The 23,055-nt window shown below is 41.6% G+C and overlaps 1 protein-coding gene across 1 annotated transcript in view; it reads left to right on the top strand.

Moving 5' to 3' along the window:
* The window catches only part of LOC143125501 (protein kinase C-binding protein NELL1-like), a 171,274-nt gene that overhangs the window by 13,693 nt on the left and 134,526 nt on the right, over positions 1–23,055 (top strand). Inside the window, exons 3-4 of the mRNA XM_076287007.1 lie at positions 7,236–7,386; positions 12,655–12,825. Of these exons, the coding sequence (XP_076143122.1) occupies positions 7,236–7,386; positions 12,655–12,825 (322 nt within the window). The remainder of the gene's footprint in view (positions 1–7,235; positions 7,387–12,654; positions 12,826–23,055) is intronic.

Raw genomic sequence — 23,055 nt, 5'->3', positions numbered from 1 at the left:
CGGTTGTTAAGACACAGCTCTGACACAGCACAGTTTTTACGGGTAATCATTGCCCTTGGACATTTTCAGCTGGTTTGGAAATTGGACTAATTTTAACATCACTTTTCCCCATTTTTAAATATATATTTTTTTCTTTTTTTAAAAAAAGTTTTATTTGTTTATTTGTTTTGCTGTCTGTCTTGTATGTCTTGGTGTCACGGGTACGCTGGTGACTACGCCGCTCCGTCCGGCATTTTTTGTATTCGTTATTTTTTTCAATGTATTTGTCATGTCTTGATGTCATGGGCACGCTGGCGACTACGCCGCTCCATCCGGCATCTTTTGTCTTGTTGTTATGTGTCTTGTTTGTGGAGCGCTTTGGGTTGCACTCTGTGCATGTTAAATGCACTTTAAAAATAAAACTGACTTGACTTGACTTGGTTTAAAAAGTCTTGTCTAAAGTCTTAAGTGTGACTGCTCTTTGGTTTGCAGTGTCAGTGTGAAATGGTTCTTCAGGCCTGTTAATGGAGCCTCAACAACAAGGCAACCCTAGAGCTAGACAGAGGCACCTCTTGGAGAGAATGGTGCTACACTCAAAAAATCTTTTGCTGAGTCTCTCCTCTTACATCTGAGAAGCCTCCAATTGGCACGAAGGAATACTCGTGCAGATTGCGCATGCTCTCAACACCCTCCCACTAACCCCTCTGCCTGCAAGAAAGCAGCTATATGTGTGAGAGTGAGAAGCTGAATTTTCTGAACAGGGCCTTTGTAAGAGTATCCAGAAAAGTGAACAGCTGATGTAACTTTCATCAGCATATAATAAAACCCCTCCAGACTGTGCTCAGTGTTCTGCAACCGTCGCCTTATTTTTATGCTGTTATGTCTGTTGTTTTGCATTTGCATATGCATGATGAACAGTGTCCCTACTGTCTTGTTCTGAGTGTATGTAATTTTTTTTGTGCAGTGTATTTTTCTTATGCCCTTCCGGATTTTTGTCATTAACTGTTTTTATGGCTAGGGGTAGTTGAGCACACCGAAGCAAAATGTAAATGTGATTGGCTTGGCTATGAATATTGAATTTTAAACCTAATCTTGGTGCTGGTCACCGCTGACCTCACAGGATGACCTGACCGGCCAGGGAAATTTGCATGGCAAACAGACCTTACATTTATATCCAAGCACAAAGGATACCAAATTAATCTCTACAGTAATAAATAGCATGTTGTTCAGCATGTCAAAGAGGAAGGTGTCTGTGTGCTGAGCTGCTCTGAAAATATAGTCCCAGAACTGTGAGGTACAGAGAGCAATCCGCTAACAAATAGGCTTAAAACACATTTGAGTTTCCATACATTTTCTATCTGTTGCCAATACTGTTGGCCTACCCGATGACACAAACACAAGCACGTCATGGTATTGACCCATATTTTCAACCAAGCTTGTTTTATATGGATTGGATCCATCCGTTGAGAATATTATCAGGAAGGTGAACGGTTTGACTAGGTGTATACAACACTTGTGTATGTTTTATGCTGATAGCATGAACATGTTTAGTCAGTAGGGTATAATGCCTGTGCAGAGCTTGGACCACTGAGACTTAAATATTTGCCCTTTTGTGTCCAGCCAATGTTTGATTCATGATTCAGTTTGAGCACGAAGTCTTCACGGTGGAAAAAAAAATAGACACGGCTCTCGTCTGTAGCACTATTGATTGGTAGTGTTCTGTGGACAGAGGGATCTCCAGGTCCTTTTAAAGCAAGGGTTGTTATGGCAAGTGCCACTGTATCATACCCTGGTTAATATTGCAGTGGACTTGATGGAAGATAGGGAGAAATCAAACCCTCTTGGGTGAAATGCTGTAAAACTGGTGGCGCTTCACACTGAGAATGCAGCACAAGCTACGACCTAAGCTATTTAAAGCATAACATACCTTGCTTTTGAAATCTTTCTATGTAATTTGAATCATTTATGTAACGAGATCTATATTCATGTTCCAACCTCACAGCACATGTAAGTCATTGTGAGCTACTGGTCCGAGTACATACTGTAGTGGTTAGAGTAGAGTGCAGCACAGACACACTCACTTCACACACCCACTTCAGTGTGACTTGGCTCAGCTTGAATGGCGGTTGAGCAAGGAAGCGAAGGCCGCAGCGCTCTATGGGTGACATCATTGTGAGCTCTCAGCTGAGTGTGTGTGTGTGTGTGTCTGTCTATGTCTGTGTGTGTGTGTGTTTGGTTTGTGTCATTGTTCAGGCTCAGTTAAACTATTGTTGTGATATGTATTGTGGGGCTATCCACATGACTGAGTACGTCACAGTGTTCTATTTTCATTGTGAGCTACTGGTCCGAGTACATACTGTAGTGGTTAGAGTAGAGTGCAGCACAGTACACAGCACACACTCACTTCACACACCCACTTCAGTGTGACTTGGCTCAGCTTGAATGGCGGTTGAGCAATTATATACTCGATTATAACATAAATCCATTTTAGATTCAGAATCCATTATTGGCCAAGTACCATGTATTGACACACACAGAGAAATTGACTAATCATTGGTGGTTCTGGTAAGGAAAATGTACTGTACATGTTAACAGACAATGAACCGACAATGTGTAGAAAATATCCAGACAATATAGATAATCTAAAAAACAAATGATTCACATATAGTGCAATCATGTTTGACAGTGTGAACAACAACAGTATGAATTTGTACCGGTATGTGAATATAATGATAATAAAATAACAAAAGTAAAGGAACTCCAATAACTCCAAATAATAAGAGTAGCAGGTATCTTTACTTTACTGGAGTATTTATTTTTCAAACAAATTTTTACTTTACTCCCCTACGTTTTGACAGAAATATCTATACTTTCTACTCCTTACATTTTCAAAACTCTCTTCAAAAGTCTTTTGTGTTAATGCATTTGAGGCGAGCTATCAATTATTTTTATTTGATGTCATTGGGTGCATTCCCAACATCAAGGCTGATTTCAGCTTAAATTAAGGGGATTGACTTTGCAACAGTAGGGGTGCCACCTATGAGGCAGCAGCAAAACAATGGTTATATGATATGGAAAACGTATTCGTCAAATTCAGTGCTTTATCAGAATATTTACAGACATCCAAACACCATATTCTTTGTTTGTTTGAGAAATGAAATAGTTGGTAAGGAGTTTCAGTTGTTAATTATGCAATAAGCCCCGAGAGGCCGTAGGTTACACTGATTCTACAACAGCTAAGGGGCGTTGTTAGGCACGACGCGCTAGCGGCGCTAGCTGTTGTAGAATCAGCGTAACCTACGGACTCGAGTGGCTTATTGCTTTTCTAAAACTGTTACTATAAATGCCTGGCAAAGTTTCATAAAGTAAAGGCACAGCAACTAAAAATATAAGGAGTTATTCCTAGATAATCATTCTTCCGCCAAGAAATATATTTCCTCTATCTGAATGGTTGCCAAGCAACGTCGAGACACAGCTACTTAAACTTTTGTATCAAGTTATGGTAGCGCAGTAATATAGAACGAAATGCGGTCAAGGTGTATGTTTGTGCTGGATTTTACAGCATCGAAAGCGATTCAGCCAATCACAATCAAGGACCGGAACTATTATACTATACCATTGTAGGCTACAGTCTGCTTCTTTCAACAGAAACAACTGGTAAAAAAGGTCCTTCAAAAAGGCTAGAGTACTTTTTACTTTTATACTTTAAGTACATTTCAGAGTCTGTACTTTGTTACTTTTACTTAAGTAAATAAGTTGAATCACTACTTATAGTTAGTCTTTTTTACAGAGGTATCTGCACTTCTACTTGAGTATGGAAAGTGTGTACTTTTACCATCTCTGGGTAATTGTGATGACTAAGTTCTTTTTCTCCACACAACACTTTATTTGTGGCAGTTGAGCTACTCTGTGATAGACCTGAGTACAAGTGAAATGTCTTTGTGAACATTACCTGACCATCTGCTTATGAGTATAGAAATTGAAATACGTCCAAACCGCCATGTTTCAGTTTACCACTGAGCTTTGTTTGGCTTCCTTGGGCAAATTCATTCAAAAAAGATCCAAAAAGATATGTTTATACTTACATTTTCATCTATGACATAAGCTGTTTTCCAAACATACACTGTATGATATATGCTGTTTTTCCAGTCATTTTGTGTCATCTAGTAGGCTACACTTCAGTTGCTGGTGAAGGATGAAGTATTATGATAAAACAACATAATATGGATGTTTATGGTAAGCACAGCTTCAAGACAAAATACTAGTTTTTCTCTTGTAAAGGCTGCACATAAGAGCTACTTACTCTAACTATACACTAACGCAAGTCAATATAGGCAAATGCAATTCCATTTATAAATCTACTCGTAAGCTTAAAAATTGCCTGATCATGGCCATCCATTATTGATTTTGCTTGTAATTACTGAATTGATATTAGCTGTGGTTGATTGATATAGGTTTGTTTTAACTTAAGTAGAATCTTGCCAGACAAAATATTGTTTTTCTACTTCAGACTTCAGCTAAATTCAAGGTAAAGCCTTTCTTTGATCAGTCAGTTGTGAAGAGACTACTTAGTTTGATGAACAAGAGGCTTTTTTCCCTGCCAAATCACTCTCACATCGACAGAAACTGAAGCATAAAACCACTGGAACTGAGTTAGTATTCAGTGGATGAATGGTAGCCGTCGAAAACAAAGAGAGAAATGCATGTCTGACCTCTCCTTTCACTTCCTCCATTTGCCTACTGACAGCAGCATTCATACACCTCAATTAATGTTCAGAAAAAAAAAGAATCTGTGCTTCTGTAAATGTTCTCGGAAATGATGACAAGTCGGAAAAAAAGCTTGAACAAACGCTAGCATTTCACCACAAGGCCTGTTCTATGGTCTTTAAGCCGGTCCTGGCTGAGCTCAGATTCAGGTTGTGAATAGATATATAGCTCACTCCCCCGCAGGTCCGTGTACATGCTGTATAATGCAGCATCTGCTGTCAATTGAATGACTGATTTACACTCAAGGGGCTTTCCGGAGCAAGAGAAAGGGACACAAATAAAATCTATAGTTATGCGGTTGCTGGTTTTGAAGGAGGTAATTTTTTTTTTCCGACGCCCATTGACTATGAGATGACACTTACATAAATTCTTGTTCCCTGACTGATTTTATGCAGCTCTAGTCAGGTAGTAACTGCAGTTCTCGTGTAACCTGTGGCAAATGTCGAAAGACTCAAGCTGTTGTCACTGGATGGTAAACACATACACACACACACACACACACACACACACACACACACACACACACACAAACACACACACACACACACACACACACACACACACACACACAAACACCTCCAGGAGTGGCAAACCTGGAAGCTAATAGCTTGTGCCGTCTGCTGGCTGTGTGTCTTCGTGCTTGGTGGGGGTTGGCCCTGGTAACTTAGATGTCAGATCATTCTGGCTGTCTAAGCTGCTCAGAGATTCTCCACGCTTTGGAGTGGGTAGACAACTTCTCCATCCCACAGCCCTTTTAGAGTTTGCGGCAGCTTAGCCATGGCATGCGGCTGGAAACACTGTGACTAACGCAGACTGGATTGATGCTGACCCCATCAGTGATGCCATCATCAGGGATTTTTTTTGCAATGGCTGTCGCTGAAATATAGATTTGAGTGTGTGCGTGTGTGTGTTTGTGTGTGTATGTGTGTGTGTGTCTGTGTGAGGGTCAGTCACAGCCAAGTGTGTTACCCTGGGGAGAATTAAGAGCTCGGTGACAGAAACACAGATGGATTTCTGTCCTTTCTCAGTAGACTGCCTGTTACACAACAGTGCATATTTGAAGACTGCATGGGGGTACAGTTTGTACTTGTTTGCAGCAACACACAAATGAACACACACACACACACACACAGAAAGAGAGAGAGAGAGAGAGAGAGAGAGAGAGAGAGAGAGAGAAAGACTGACAAACGCACACACACACACACACAGCCTTCACAGCACTTGAATTTCCCCTGGGGATCAATAAAGTATCTATCTATCTATCTATCTAGGCTGTTCTTCTGTGGTGTGTCAAGCTTGGTGTTTTCTAAAACAACACTGTTTATATTTTAGCCTAATGTTCTGTATCACATTAATGAAGAAATGTCATGAAGGCCAGGTATTGCTGGGTTGTCTTTTGAGGCAGGATGTTTGTATGAAATACCTCTCATTCAGGGTTGAACACATTTCCTCTGTGTTTCAATGAAGCCATGGAATGCACACAGCTGAGAATAGGAGAAATAATGACTTCATGCAGTCGTGTCTGACCCAGAGGTCCACTGCCAATTAAGCTCCTGGGGAAACCAGGCGTTTGGAAAAGGCCAGCCTGGCTGCCAGCATGGGATTTCTAGACATACTTTTACACTCTCAGGGCTCAACACAACAGTGCCATTTTGCCATTTTAACAGCTTCTTCATCCTATGGGTAGTTTCACAATCAGGGTAAGCCTTAAAATAAAACCCTCTTGAAATATCATTATTTATGTTTTTTTTTGTTGTTTGTTTCATCTGCATTTGTTCAAGGATGAAAAAATTATTCATGGCAATTGGTCATTGACAATTATTAGATTTGCATATTTCCAATGCTAAAGGTGTTTTGAAGTGGACATCTAAAATACATTTTTGCACTTTTTCACCAATTGTCAAGGTGCTGCTACAGTAAGTCCAGTCATAACAGTGATAATACATATACATGGATGTTGTTAAGTGCTTACCCTGATTGTGAAAGTACCCATAGCAAAGTCCTTTTAGACAAGTCCCTCCACTCGGCGGCCATATACCAATGTTTTATGGGCACTCATCGGGCACAGTCTTTGGGTCGAACTGCGCGTGCGCAAGGCTTCACGATTCCAATCTTGCTCCAGCGGCGAGATCACAACACATGATTGGCACGATGTCTTCACAACACACCATATGATTGGCTCAATGTATTCACATCACACCACATGATTGGCTCAATGTATTCACATGTCGACGTTTTGCCGAGGAAGGGGTGGGATATGTGTGGACAACGGCCATATTGGCGTGACAAACTAGCCCCATGCATTTCTATGGAGTATTTTTTGAGTGCTGTGTCTCTACATTAGAAAGTCTCTGCCCATAGGATGAAGAACACCCATACAGTACCATATGTAAACCTAAACAACCTAACATCTGCCACTGGCTAGCCTGGTTGATATTGCTTTTGGATGCTGCCATTGTTTGATTTTGTCTTTTTCTTTTTTTTTCCAGATGCTGGGAGAGCAGTTCACGCACCAGTGCACCTCACAGACAAGGTGCTGGAGCTCTTTAGGAGTAAAACAGAGTTCACCTTCCTGGCCACCATACAGCAGAAGTCCTCTACATCAGGAGTCCTCTTCTCCATCCACGAGTCGGAGCACAGGTAGCATTACATCACCAATGTCTTGTTAAAACAAAAAGAAAAGTGTTTTCTATGATTAATGTTTGTAATGGGCCACAGCCTTTCCCATAGACTGATCGAGGCTCTGGCTGTTGTTTCTCTGCTGTAGAGAGAGTAGAGCAGTTATTATTAATGAGTGACTGGCTTTTGTTCTCATCTCAGTGTAGCTTGGTGCTCAGAGTAATCTAACAGTGGAAAAATGAAAGCATGCTGATGTTTGGCATCTTTTTTCTAGGATTTAGAGACATAAACAGAGTCAGTTAGAGTTCACAAACACGATGCCAAGTTAAATGTTTAGCAGTCAGCAATCTTCAGAGCAAATTAATTTGGCGGTCTAGGCAGGCAGATCACTGCTCATTGAGAGTGTTTTTAAACATGGTATGTATATCCTCCTAAATGTATAATATTGTTCTCACATGGTCAATTACAGCCCCCTATTTTGCTGAGTGTTGTGATGGTGGTTGTTGTACAAATCCTGGAAGCTCTACCAGCTCCTTTGTTATTGTATCCAGTGTTTACAGTCAAATTTGAGACCTTTTGTGAAACTGGATGAAAAGAATAGTAACGCATCTTTATGAGGGGCCGCTGAGGAAATAATTAATACTTGGTCATACACACACTATCATAACATCATACTATCATAATATCATATACACACTATCATAATCTCACATACACACTATCATAATCTCATATACACACTATCATAATCTTACATATACACTATCATAATCTTATACACTATCATAATCGCATATACACACTATCATAATCTTACATATACACTATCATAATCTTATACACTATAATAATCGCATATACACACTATCATAATCTTATATATACACTATCATAATCTCATATACACACTATCATAATCTCATATACACACTATCATAATCTTACATATACACTATCATAATCTCATATACAGTACACACTATCATAATCTCACATATACATTATCATAATCTCATATACACACTATTATAATCTTACATATACACTATCATAATCTTACATATACATAAGGGATGATGTATAGAATGCCGATTATTATCGGAAAAATTAAGTCCCGACAGGGCGAACTGGATGTGTCTCGGAGGGGTCTTGCTTCGCCCTGAAGGGAATTATTTTCCCGATAATGACCGGCGTTCTATACATTATCCTGCTTATTATACGGCTACTTGCCAAAACAAAAAGATAAACTCCACATGATGTCTCTTTACATTTATTTGTTACTGTTTTGTCGTGGCTTTTGTTGAGAAACAAATAGTTCGCAACTCACGCTGGACTTGAATCAAACATTCTTTAGAACACAGCTGATCAACCGTCTTCTTTCACTTTTGACTTAAGTTCCATTGCAAGAATTGACTGGACTACTTGTGGAATGATGTGAAATTTTTTTATTCAGAAGCACAAAACCTGTTGCATTAACAGCGGTCATATGCTTCAGCGGTCATTACATGGTGCATATTTGACTCATGGGAAATCTCATTCAAGTCAATGGAGTGTTCTACTAGCATTGTGAAGAGCTGTATACTGTAAAAATTACTATACTCACACAGTATAGTATATTTTCGCCCTAGATTATAGTAACTCAACATTCCTTCCCAAATGGAGAATAGCCTACCCCTAGTGTATCGGTTATCATCTAGTCTGATTAATGAGCATGTTTTCACTGTGAACTGTCTGGTTTGTAGAAAGCATTTTCCCATTATCTTGCTTGAACGTGGAAGTCTATGTTAACCTCTGTCCGGTTAATATGATTATGGTATTAGAATGATCAAATGCATTCTTGTCTAAGCAGTTGAAAGCCTTGTATTTAAATTGAAACATATTTTTGCAGATTTAATGTGATACTTTAGTACATTTGAATTCAAGTATGTTTTATACAATTATGCAGCACACATTAACATACCGGTACATTGGAACTTAAATTAGCATACCTTTCAGTATTATTGATATATAACATTATTAAATTAACATAACATTGCAGTAAGCAATTCTTTTTGTACAGTGCATAACTAGCCCCGCACAAATAAGTCACTTTCCCTGTCCCAATCAGGGAATAAAATGAATGGATTAACAGCATGGATTGGGTTATGGAGCTGAATCGACAGGTACCTCACTGTTCACTAAGATATTGGAAAGAAAAGGGGTAAATAACTGAATGTTTTGTGAATAGTGATCTCGCTAATTAATGAATGAAATCAAGAAAATCGTTGAAATCACTACCGACTAGTGTGTTTGTAAGCGTGTATCTGTGTTGGTGCATGTAGAGAAAAATAGTCAGTTTAAATGTTGCAGGAAGTGTCAGGCATTCGCTGTGAAGGCCTTTTCACTGGCTTTTCACAAGCTGTCTATGAATTATGCTAAAGTTCTGCCTGTCACCTTTTTATCTATTTTAAGCAGACATGAGACTGCCAAACTCATCAACCAACGAGACAGCAAATCAATCTCGACAGACTTACGTGACCTTGTTTCATTTTGGAAAGAGCTAAGGTACAATCTTCACAGAGCACTGGAAATTCTGTGGCATGAGCACAGTCTACCAAGACAGATTAACATTATATATGCTGAAAGTGGCAGATGGAAACGTTGAGTGCTGGGCTGACTTGGGAACATGGTAATATGGTGAATAATACACTGGTACATAACAATGTATTTGGGATTCAGACTGCACAGACACACACTATCGTTACCATCAACCATCAAAGATGTAGGTTACCTTCCATGAGAAAAGCGAACTGTGCATTGCATGTTTTTGCCCAAGCTAGGCATTGATCTGTCCATACAGGTATCTGAGATGTAGCGCATGTTATTAAATTATTATCCAGGTACGGAATTTGTGATTGCCAGCTTCATATGGGGATACTTTGCACTTTTGCACCTCTCAGGCCAACGGAATTATGGCCCGTAGAGGTTTAAAGTTCACAAAGTTCATGAATAGCTTGAAGGCCGTGGGGATGGTGAAGAAGCATGCACAAAGCTCGATTGTACAACGTGTGCTGCTACCGCAAGACACCCCCTACCTATCACAGTGGCCTTGTGGAGCACACCACTGTTATGACTACAGCCAGATGTCCAAAGTGAAATGTACACATTCTACCCTCTGGCGCATTGCTATTATTGTTATTCTGTAGATTTCACAGTGTGAGTCTTGTGCTCACTCCGCTGCATGGGGACCTCGGACTCTTTCATCGGCGGCCTCTGATGGCTCAGGAGAACAAAGGGTGCTTCCTGCTCCAGCAACATTTTGTAGCTCTGCAGCTCCGCTCTGCTCTGCTCTCCCAGGAACGGGCAGAGGTGCCTCTGATGATCCGCCTCAGAAGCACAGCCAGCACTCACTGCTCCTGTGCAGAGGTGTGAGGACTTCACAGGCAGCGGGGGACTACAAAGACAGACACGGGGCTTTTTCTCTGATGTCTGTCGCCCTCTCTGCTCTACACGTTCTCCGTTTGCCGTCGGTGTCATTCTTTCCCTCCAGGCTGTGACACATTCATTCCCCCGGTGTAACTAGTTTTGCTGTCTCGCACCAGAGTAAAGCCTGTGAATTTAGATGTTTCAGGATGTGGGTACTAAGAACGTATAATGAAACTGTTTCCAGAATGTGTTTGGAATTTGTAACACTAAATAGTAATTGAAGTAGTAATTGGGATATATGGCCATGTGTGGTGGTTGAAGTTGAGTTTTATGGAATAGCCTACCAACTGTAAATTGGGAATAATTAATCAATTTTGGAAGTAATCTTGTTTCCATTCTGATCTTGAATTAGAGTTATTAGCTTTAATGTACTTTACATATTATGTATAATTTAATGTCTGATGACAAACGCTTTGCCTGCTATCCCTGCTAATATTTACATGTAGTGTTAATTGTTTAGCATGAATGTAATCTTAGCACAGGAGTGTGCCTTGGTTACCATGGAAACTGTTGAAGAGGAGCAGGGGTCATTTGTTTTGGTGAAACGTTTAAATTAAGCTTTAGTCAACTCAGCGTCACTCTAGGGGTTTGTTAATGAGTACAAGCAGAATCTGAATATGTGGCTATAATATTGTGAATGAAAAAGGCACATTAAATCATTTTGTCAAATAAAAATAAGATAAAGTGACATTATGCTTTTTGTGATACATAAATCACTCAGTTCATGAAATGACCGTTGATGAATTTTCTGTTTCCATTCGAAAAAAATCAAAGGAGAAAAGCCTTTAACTTTTTTTTAGAATTTGTCCTTAAAACACATTTTGTTGATGTTCCCAGAAGTCCTCACCTGATGCCTCTTCATCCATTTAAACCAAGGCAGTCATGGCAAATTACAATTCCATTTTTCAGCGAGCCGTCTGATGCTATGTGTCTCTCTGCAGGCTGAGGCTTCGCATGCAGTGGCACCCTTGTCCTCCCAGAGTGATTAAAAAAAGATTGATATTCGGAAGCCTCGGCACAGCTGCGCTGCTATTCCTGGCCATCTCAGCAGGAGCGAAAAAAGAGAGAGAGAGAGAGAGAGAGAGAGAGAGAGAGAGAGAGAGAGAGAAAAGAAACGGAGGGAGGCCGCCGCCGCCGAGCGCATAGGATGGATGGTAGATGCCTGCTTGAGACATGCCTCTGTAGTGTGGTTGTAGCTCAGTTGAGCTGGCTCCCCTGACACTGTGCCTCTGATGACCCTGTCCACAGCATGTATTTCTGCAGCTATAGGCCTACCAGAACAGACTAAAGGCTCTTCATGGTGCGCTGCCCTTTGATATTGCTGCTTTTTTCTGTTGTCTCTACTGGCCAAGCAGCATCTCTCATGGACTTGTGGTAATTATGTGAGAAACAGTTTCAGTGTTTTTTGGGTCAGTCCCTTTGGTTTGTGACTTCTTTGTATATAGAGGAATATGACACAGATAAATGTTATTTTCTAAGGCTTTTCTTTTTCTGCTGTCATGTTCTTCAGTGCGATCATAAATATGGATGAGGGATGTTTTGAGGTGCACCAATGCAGCATGATTGAGTGGTGGAAAAAATAAAATGCCATGCTCCTTTGTGCTCACTGGAATATATTTTCTCTTTGGCTCTTAATTTCAATTGCACAGATCAGGATTATCACCAACAAAAACACACACACACACACACACAATGCACAAATGTGTGAACATTAAAAGCCTCTGTAATCTTTTACCACAGGAATTCTCTGGATTCTCTTATACGTTTCTTTTTATTCTTTGAAATCACTCACTCCCATTTCTGACTTTTTTTCTTCCCCCACAGCTACTTTGAGCTGGAAAGCAGTGGAGTGAGGGAGGAGATTCGCTACCACTACCGTTTCAAAGGGAAGCCGCGCACCGAGTCCTTCCCATACCGACTGGCCGATGGGCAGTGGCACAAGATTGCCCTGTCCATTAGTGCTACCCACCTCCTGCTCCATGTCGACTGTAACAGGTAATGGTGTAAATGTCTGTGTGAAGATGTAAAATTCAAGTTTTAAGAAGTTTTAACCCTGCTCCCATATCCTCATTTGAGCTAAGTGAATTTGACTTCGTCCTCCCTATTGCTTTGCTGATGCACAGTTGAAACAAGAGCAATTTGCAGGACTGATTTATTTGAGGCCAGAGGAAGATTAGTGATGGATGCTTTTCGCTGGCACTCAGTGTGTGACCGCAGCAGAATTCCTACAAGAGGGTCATTTAGTTAATTGCAGTATTACTCTGAGTGTATTGACCTGCATTTTGTATTAGTTTGTTTTTGTGTCAGGTGAAGGCTCACAGAAAAGGAATGTAGGATTGCTTAGTCTCAGAGTAGTATTCTGTCAGAAAATGCTTTGATTTCCAAAAGTTTCTTTTCCACAAAGAAGTAGACTCGTATGTGCACAAAATATGCACCCTTTTGTTAAAAGCAACACAAGAAGATTCTAAAAATCTCATATTTTGTGGAGATTTTCTATTTGAGTCACGGATGTTTTTATATGCATGTAAACAGTCACTCTGCACTTTGCAACTTTGACCCAGGCTACAGGAATCCTGATAGCAGTTTTAACGAATACCGAGTCAGCCAGTAACTTGCTTTTGAAAACAAACTGTCCCTGTTTTCCAAGCTTGATTCAAGCCACCCATCAGGCCGTCATTTTTCATCCCCCCCCCCCCCCCCCCAAATACGCTTTAATGGAGAATTCCAGTGCTGGTGTCAATTGGTGGTACAAAATGGGAGCACAAAGGGCTGGATTTGTGCTGCATTGCTTCCTCTGCCTGCCATTGAACTGCCAGTGCAGGGGCAACAGTGATGTAAGCGCACCTTTGTAAGCGTAGCAGCACACCTTTATGGGGCGATAATCCCTCCCATGCTAAGCTGCTGCTGCCGAGTCTTTTCAGGTGGAGTGACATAAGCCCTGACACAAAGGGGTGTGATATTTTGAGTGTTTCTTGGCTGCCGGCTTTATCAGCGGAGAAGCATGTGTCTCTGTGACTTGAGAAAACTGATTAGCCGTGTGGTGTTACGATGGAAAATATTTGTGTTCAGGATCATTTGCGTTTGTCAGGCACTGACAGCCTGCAGACGGTTTTAGTGCACTGCTTCATGGCTCATTTCTGTAGGTGTTTCTGAAAATACTGAGCTCGGTTTGAATGCTCACTCTCTCCCACTTAGATATTCAACCCACGTGTTAATTGATGCATGTGTAGAACTGGGCCCAGTTTTCCGATAACGACGGAGACACGCTCTTAAGAGGGTTTTCTACGATTCATCTTACGATCGTTCGTTTGGTTTTTCCGACTGTTTCCCGAACATGCTCGTAGCGTGAACGCGCGTGCACTGCTCTTAACATGCTCTTAAGGGGAGCTGTCCACGTTAATAGTTCTGAAATATCCTCTGATTTGATGGTGATGTCAGGTGACTGCACGTCACAGCTATAGGCCTACCGTTCAAACTTCGGATCTACACATTAATTCACATAAATACGAAAATAGAAACACTTTGACATCTGCATGTAAGCATCCCAAGTAGGTTATATACCACACACAGACACAAATAATTGTAATTATTTAAGATTAGATTGTTGCACCATGCAATACTTTTTCACTGTGTCACTTAAGAACACGTTTGAAGATAAGAAAGAAGTCGAGTAAGAAAGTGAGGAAATGTGTAGGCCTAGACGAAACCACATGTTCCTTTCTCTGCTTGTACCCTTATAGGCCTAATAAAATATAGCCCTCACTTAGCAAAGATAACTTGATTGCATTTTTGTCCGCTTTTCATCACATTATTATGACCATTAAAAGTAGGCTATGCTATTTTGCACGCTAAAATCGAATTCATCACAGGTAAACACAATAAAGAATGGGAACGTAAGTTGGATTATGTATTCTAAGTTGTAATTCCTCTGTATGTCCTGTTGGTGACCTCAGTGAGAAGTACTGTTAAGACGCTCTTGGCCGGTAACGAGAACTCTGGAGCACTCGTAGATCTACGAGTGTTTTCACGACGCTCTTAAGCTACGATGGTTTCGGAAAACAGTCAGCAAATCTTAAGACGTTCGTAAGAGGAACTGGGCCCTGGACTGCTTGGTTGAATTACCCATTGTGATGCGCTCTCAAACTTTGTTTTACCAGATCTACTTCATAGGTGTCCCGTTATTCAGAACTAATAGCCACCCCACCAGCCAATCAGAAACAAGTATTCTCTCTGAGTGATAAGTAAGGGATAACGGCCGCCGAGGTGTCCTGTTATACAGAATTAATGGATGAGGGCGAGAGGCAAATAACTCCCAGACGGAGTCCATTATTTCCGTATAACAGGACACCTCGAAGGCCGTTATCCCGCTGATCACCCAGTTGACACTATAGGCAATAGTCATGCCTTAATAGCACGCAAAGAAAACAAGCAGTTCTGTTTAAAAAGAAGCCGACTTGTTCAGTTTGTTGTAGCCTACAACTTTCTTTGGCCTTAACAGCAATAGCATGGACAGCTAGCTTGTTAACAGTTGATTTCATTGTTGCAAAGCCTGCTTCCAGGCTCAACCGTCGTCTTACTATGGTTGTTATAATTACAATTTATAAGCATTGATATAGAACAGTGATTCAACTTTTTTTTACCAGATCTACTTCATAGGTGTCCCGTTATTCAGAATCAATAGCCACCCCACCAGCCAATCAGAAAAGAGTATTTCTTCTCTCCGGGTAGTAAGAATTTTTATCACCCGGAAAGAAGAAATACTCTTTTCTGATTGGCTGGGTGGCTACTGCCTTTCATTTGAGACCACAATTATGCTTCTACACAAAGGGGTTCATATTGTAAGAAAAACACAAGGTGTTCATAAGAAAAAGGATGATTCTTCGATTAATGCAGCCAGAGACTTTCTAATGAGGAGACAAAGCACTCAAACAATCCTCCAGAGAAATGCATGGGGTTAGTTTGTAACGCCAATATGGCCGTTGTCTACACATTACATTTCATTACATTTCATTTAGCAGACACTTCTTGACCAAAGTGACTTACATATGTCAGCTATATTACAAGGGATCGATCACATTGTCCCCGGAGCAACTTGCGGTTAAGTGCCTTGCTCAAGGGCACAACGGTGGAAGCCAGGAATTGAATCGACAACTTTCAGGCTACTGCATGCTAGCCCAGCTCCTTAACCACTACACTACCACCGCCCATATATCCCACCTCTTCCACGGCAAAACGTCGACATGTGAATACATTGAGCCAATCATGTGGTGTGATGTGATGTGAATACATTGAGCCAATCATATGGTGTGTTGTGAAGACATTGTGCCAATCATGTGTTGTAAACTCTCCGCTGGAGCAAGATTGGTGTCGTGAAGCCTTGTGCACGCGCATTTCTGCCGAATCGGATGCCCGATGAGTGCCCAAAAAGCGTTGCAATATGGCCGCAGAGTGGAGGGACTTGACTAAAAGGACTTTGATGCAGCTTCAATCTTTATTCCAATAAAAAGCAGTCACGAAAGCACATGGGACGTACTTCCAGGCATTGATCTTGTAGAGTGAACTTTGATGAGAGAACCTTGATGAGTCTTAGGGCTAGTCCACACTTACGAAACCGATCTTTTTTTCCTCCGTCTTCCCTGAAACTGCATCAAGAATATTTGCGTCCAAACGGATCCATCTCAACACGACTCAACACGTTACTTCATACCCCAGGCCTATAGGTGGCACTGTTTCTTTACAGAAATTGACCAAAGTTTGTGCTTTACAAACAGACAGAATAGGCTATGACAAAATGGCTAGTGCAGGGAAACCAGAATTGTTTGTGTGGACTGATGGTGAACTGTCAACTGTAGTCAACTGTAAAACTAATAAACTTTATTTTACGGTTTGTGAAGGGTGCAGTCCCGTCCTTTATTTGGCTAATGCAGGTAGGCCTACTAATCACCTTTACTTTCTTTGGTTGTAGGATAGTCCGTGATTCACATTAGTTTTGGCTATCACCGCAATTAGGCTACTAAACGCAAGGCTTACCCAAGTTCTAGGCTATTCTGTCGCCACATTTATAATATTGCTATAAAACCTTCGTTAGTAACAGTCAATACTTTTGCCTGCATCAAATCGCGCATTCGCATTCAGTGTGCTACCATCGGCTTAACGTGAGTTCTAAGCGTCTTTTTATGCTTATATCTGATTTCACTCGACTGTGAATGCATGTATGTTGTAAGACATGTAAAATAAATGAATGACACTGGCACTACGCACAAATTAATGTAGCCTAAACTTACACCGCACTTTCCTAATAACTTAAGTTCTCTCGCGTCACTGACAGTAGCTAGAATGCATTAAAAAACACTGGGGAAAAAACAGTGTTCAGTCCACCAAGTCATAAGCTATCGGCGCTGCGCAGCACCAGTTGTGATATTTATCTTACGGAGTGTAATCGTAGGTAATGTCATGTATGAAAACTAGTATTGTTAGGCAATACTATAAGTGCAAGTCCAGGGCAGCTGAGGTGTGGCGATGACATCATCGATATGCAAGCAGGATGTGCGGTTTCGCTGTCTAAACGAATTCAAACGGGCTACGGTTTCAGATTTCTCCACTCTGGGACCAGGTTTCAGAAAAGTGCGGTTTCGGGCAGTGCGTTTACAGGATTCGTTTGGACGCTCGGCCAAGACGAAGCAAAACCTCTGCGTTTAACCTAAAAAGCGTCTCCGTGTGGACGGGCCCTTAATGAGTGACTTGATGAGTGAGCCTAGAGCTTCCCAATCCTTGGCATTCTGTTTCAAAGTCCATCCTACCCCCTACAGGTTCTGTATGATAATTAGATAACACCTTGACTGGGATGGTTATCAGAGGCCTTCCCCCATACCGATTCTAGTGTTTCTCACACCTCAATGTCTTCCTGGCCCCAGGTTGTCTGAGGGCCCGTCCACACGGAGAGGAGAGTGGAGAAATCTGAAACCGTAGCCGGTTTGAATTCGTTTAGACAGCAAAACCGCACATCCTGCTTGCGTATCGATGATGTCATTGCCACACCTCAGCTGCCCTGGACTTGCACTTACAGTATTGCCTAACAATACTAGTTTTCATACATGACATTACCTACGATTACACTCCGTAAGATAAATATCACAACTGGTGCTGCGCAGCGCCGATAGCTTATGACTTGGTGGACTGAACACTGTTTTTCCAGGTGTTTTTTTATGCATTCTAGCTACTGTCAGTGACGCGAGAGAACTTAAGTTATTAGGAAAGTGCGGTGTAAGTTTAGGCTACAGTGTTTCCCATACATTGACTAATCTGTGGCGGGGCGCCACAAAATAAAAATCGGCCGCCACAGATGAATATTCTATGTTTAATTTAATTTAATTTAATTTAATTGAATTAATCCTTGCATTGCCATTGAGCTGCGCTTTTTACGCATGCAGCCTTTCCTTGCCCCGCCCCGCTCTCTCTCGTAGCTCGCTGCCACACCTCTGCATGTGCATTTAACAAAATATTCACGATTGTTGAAGGATTGATGTTGCCACATAGAAGCATTGCATAGAAGATGTCTGGCTAAATTGCTATTAAATCCGCTTAGCATCGTGACCATGCTGAGCAAATTTGTTCAAAACTGCTGCATTGAAGTGAACTCTGCTAAGGTCTTATCACAACATAGTAGGCTACATTGAAGAGACTAAACTAAGTTAAGTTATGAAATCAAGCAGTATCTCAAAGCTAACGTTAGAATACTGTTTGGATGTCGAATTTAGAATGCTTAGCCTACTTACAGCTGCTTGTCAATTTCGTTGAAGGGCTCATTTTATTGACTCTGACACTGAATGTTTGCAAAATCCCGATGTTAAATGGAAAAGTGTTTTCCAAAATTCAAAAGTGCTTGTCCCAAGGAGAAGTACGAACCTTTATTTTAACTATGTAGAAAACGTTATGAATTGCATCCACACATCAGCAGCCTTTCAACTGTGTTACAATTGCAAGGGTTCCCTCAAACGTCTTAAAAAGTGACAGGCACTCAATTAGACCTATACACTACCAAGACGATCTTAATACCCCCCCCCCGTTGTCAAAGTCAGCTAGCGCCACAAATTGAATCCAATTCTGTGGGAAACACTGGGCTACATTAATTTGTGCGTAGTGCCAGTGTCATTCATTTATTTTACATGACGTACATTTATTCATTTATTTTACATACAAAGACGCTTAGAACTCCGATGGTAGCACACTGAATGCGAATGCGCGATTTGATGCAGGCAAAAGTATTGACTGTTAACCTATGCTGTTAACAAAGGTTTTATAGCAATAGTATAAATGTGGCGACAGAATAGCCTAGAACTTGGGTAAGCCTTGCGTTTAGTAGCCTAATTGCGGTGATAGCCAAAACGAATGTGAATCACGGACTATCCTACAACCAAATAAAGTAAAGGTGAGTAGGCCTACCTGCATTAGCCAAATAAAGGACGGGACTGCACCCTTCACAAACCGTAAAATAAAGTTTATTAGTTTTACAGTTGACTACAGTTGACAGTTCACCATCAGTCCACACAAACAATTCTGGTTTCCTTGCACTAGCCATTTGGTCGTAGCCTATTCTGTCTGTTTGTAAAGCGCAAATTTTGGTCAATTTCTGTAAAGAAACAGTGCCACCTATAGGCCTGGGGTATGAAGTAACGTGTTGAGTCGTGTTGAGATGGATCCGTTTGGACGCAAATATTCTTGATGCGGTTTCAGGGAAGACGGAGGAAAAAAAGATCGGTTTGGTACATGTGGACTAGGCCTAATAAGTGGCAAGGGCTGCATAAGAAAGGTGGGGGAGGATTGGGATTGGGGGGGGGGGGGGGGCACCAACAAGGAGCACCCAAGAGCAACAGGGGCAAGGAAAAACTCCCTTACTAAGGAAGAAACCTTGGGCAGATCCACGGCTCAAGGGGCTAACCCAACTGCCAGGGGTCTTGGTGTGTGTGTTGGGGGGGTGACAGGGGAGATGGGATAGTGTGCTGTGTATGTGGGCAGGCACGCCTGCAGGTGTACGTCCGTACACACTGTGCGTACCATCAGGCTACTCAAAATTTCCTGTGTGTGTGTATTCACACCAAATTGGCCCACCATACCTTACCAACTATGGACAGTATCTCCCATTAGCTGCATGCCATCAGGCTACAATTTACAATTTTCTATTGAAGTTAGTGAATACCTTATCAAAATTAACGTGCACACATTTTGTTTGAGCAGGAGAGAGAGAATACGCACGCAGGCACGCAACTAGGCTACTTGTTGTTTTCTTTTACTCGGTTATCTATATATGGTTATCAGGGGGGGGGGGTAGTGTGCTGTAAGTATGTTGGGGATGTGTGTTGGAGAAGCTTCCTGATGAAATAATGTGCTGTGTAGGTAGGGGAGGGGGGGAGGCAGTGTACTGCAAGTATGGTGAAGGGACTTACTATTGCAAGCAGAGTACTGTATTTATGATGTATGTGAGTGATGACAGTGAAGATGTGTGTGTGGTCGGGAGGGGAGTGGAGCAGTGACTGTGTGTGTGTGTGTGTGTGTAGTGTGTGTGTGGGTAGGCGGGGGCAGTGTGCTGTAAGTATGTAGAGGATGTGTGTTGGAGAAGATCCTGAAGACAATGTGCAGCAAGTATGTAGAGGAGGCTTACTGCAGCAAGCAGTGTGCTGTATGTATGTGAGGTGATGACAGTGATGATGTAAGTGTGTGTGTTTTGTGTGTGTGTGTTGGGGGTGGTGGGGGGGGGCAGAAAGGCTAGGCAATCAAGGACATGGGTAGAGTAGATGGAGGAGAAATAAAAAATAATAAATAAAAAGTTCTATGGAGATGTGCAAAAGTTGGAGAAAGTCAGATATGTGTGTGTGTGTGTGTGTGTGTGTTTTGACGTTTGATGAAATAAGAAAATAAATAAAAGGTCTGTAGCATAAGGAGAGGGATGTAAAAGTGCTAAAAGTCATGTAGGTGTGTGTGTGTGTGTGTGTGGGGGGGGGGGGGGGGTCCTGAGTGCTGAGGAGTGAATGAGTGCAAATTCAGTATAGTGTGAGTTTAGAGTTCGGATGGCCTGGGGATAAAAACTTCTCCTGAGTCTCTCAGTTCTGGCTTTGTGACTACATAGGCGTCTTCTTGATTTCAGCGGTAGGAATAATCCATTGTTAGGATGAGAAGAGTCCTTCAGAATCTTTTGGGCTCTTAGGAGTACTCTTCTGGAATAGATATCTTGTAGAGCAGGGAGTTGAGTTCTTATAGTACGTTCAGCTGAGCGCACTACTCTCTGCAGAGTACTACAATCTCTAACTGTGGAGTTCCCATACCAGGTGATGATGCTACCAGTTAGAACACTCTCAACCGCTGAAGTGTAGAAGGCCTTCTTGATGGATGTAGAAACTTTGAATTTCCTTAGCTGACGAAGGAAGTAGAGTCGTTGTCTGGACTTCTTCAGAACATATTGAGTGTTAACAGTCCATGTTAAGTCTTCAGTAATGTGGACACCAAGGTATTTAAAACTTGTGACTCTCTCTACAGGTTGCCCACTGATCATTAGTGGGGTGTAGCTGTAGTTCTACTGCTTCCTTCTGTAATCCACTACCATTTCCTTGGTTTTATTGATATTCAGTGTCAAGCTGTTAGATTGACACCACTGTGCCACCTCATCAACCTGATCCAAGTAGAGCTGTTCATTGTTGTTACTAATCAGGCCCAAGATCACTGTGTCATCTGCAAACTTGATGATGGAGGTATGACTCCTGTTGGCTTTGCAGTCATGTGTGTAGATGTTGTACAGCAGTGGACTCAAAACACAGCCTTGGGGAGCACCAATGCTGATGGTTAATGAGTCAGATGTCAGACCCCCCACTCTAACCACTTGTGAACGGTTGGTGAGGAAGTCAAATATCCAGTGACACAGGGTGGTGTTCAGTCCTAAGGCCTTCATCTTTGTGACCAAGGTGAGAGAGAGGTGTTGAATGCTGAACTAAAGTCAATGAACAGCATCCTCACATAATTCCCATTCCCCTCCTCCAGGTGAGTTAAGGTGGTGTGCATGAGGTTTGAGATGGCATCCTCTGTAGACCTGTTGGCTCTGTAAGCAAATTGGAGGGGGTTGAAGGAGGCAGGGAGGGATGAGCAGATAATGTTTTTCACAAGCTTCTCAAAACACTTCATCACTGTAGACGTCAGGGCTACTGGGCGGTAGTCATTCAGACATGATGGACTTTTGTTTTTCGGTACTGGAACAATAACAGACTGCTTGAGGCAAGTAGGAACTGTCTCTTGAGCCAATGATGGGTTAAAGATATAAGTGAACACAGGAGCTAACTGAGCAGCGCAGGATTTCAAAACTCTGTTAGAAATTCCATCCGGTCCAGCAGCTTTTCTACAATTAACCCTCCTAAAGGCAAGCCGGCTGTTCTACTGCTCCCCTCCTAGTATTTCCGACGGACATTACGTAAATGAGCTCATGTCTGAACAAAGCGAAGAACATGAGGAGATTCAGTTCATGTTCGTGTTCAACCACGTTCAACCTGTTCAACCACACGGAGATTCTGTTCATGTGCGTTGGTGTCGTTCACACGTATGACCATATAATCTCAGCATGTTAGCATCATATCTGAATCACCCGAAGGGTCAGACCTCCGTTTGACAAAGCTCTGCATATACTCTGGAGGTTATATCTGAAAGCAGCTATTGTAAATGACCTCCCTTCTTGTAAAAATGGCTGTAAGTTCACAATCCCCCCATGGTTTTAAAATATGGGATTGAAAAAAAAGAGGTTTGAATTGGTTGAATTGACATGGAATAGCCCTTTTATGATTTCATTATAATTAAGACTAAGTATGAACATTTAGTTAAGTGCATCATAATCCATCTGCTACAGATTTCAAAGCATCCAGTTACTTCGTCCACACACTTCTCTCGTTTTAGCAAAGCTACTTCAGAAACACTTATCATGTCCTCTACATTATATACTCTCTTTCTCACGCTCTGTTTCTTTCATTCAGGGCTTTAGATTAAGTAAGCCTACAACAACCACTCTTTATACATATATACTCTTCCTTTTGTGCTTGCTGAAGTTATTAGCAAATATGGATAAGTGAATATACCTTAGAGAAAACTTGCATTTCTACTGACAGAGGGATAAAAGAAGATTATTCTGCAAATCCTCTTAAGATCCAGGTAGTCTCCCACGTGGATATTTATAAAAGTTAAAGTAAACAAACC

This window comes from Alosa pseudoharengus, unplaced genomic scaffold (assembly GCF_046254945.1).
Source record: "Alosa pseudoharengus isolate Yale_2024_CS ecotype anadromous, Long Island Sound unplaced genomic scaffold, YU_APseudo_1.1 YU_APseudo_1.1_scf_16, whole genome shotgun sequence".
Classification (NCBI taxonomy): domain Eukaryota; kingdom Metazoa; phylum Chordata; class Actinopteri; order Clupeiformes; family Clupeidae; genus Alosa; species Alosa pseudoharengus.
The sequence above is the reverse complement of the archived record's forward strand: the minus strand, read 5'-3'. Positions and strand labels throughout refer to the sequence as shown.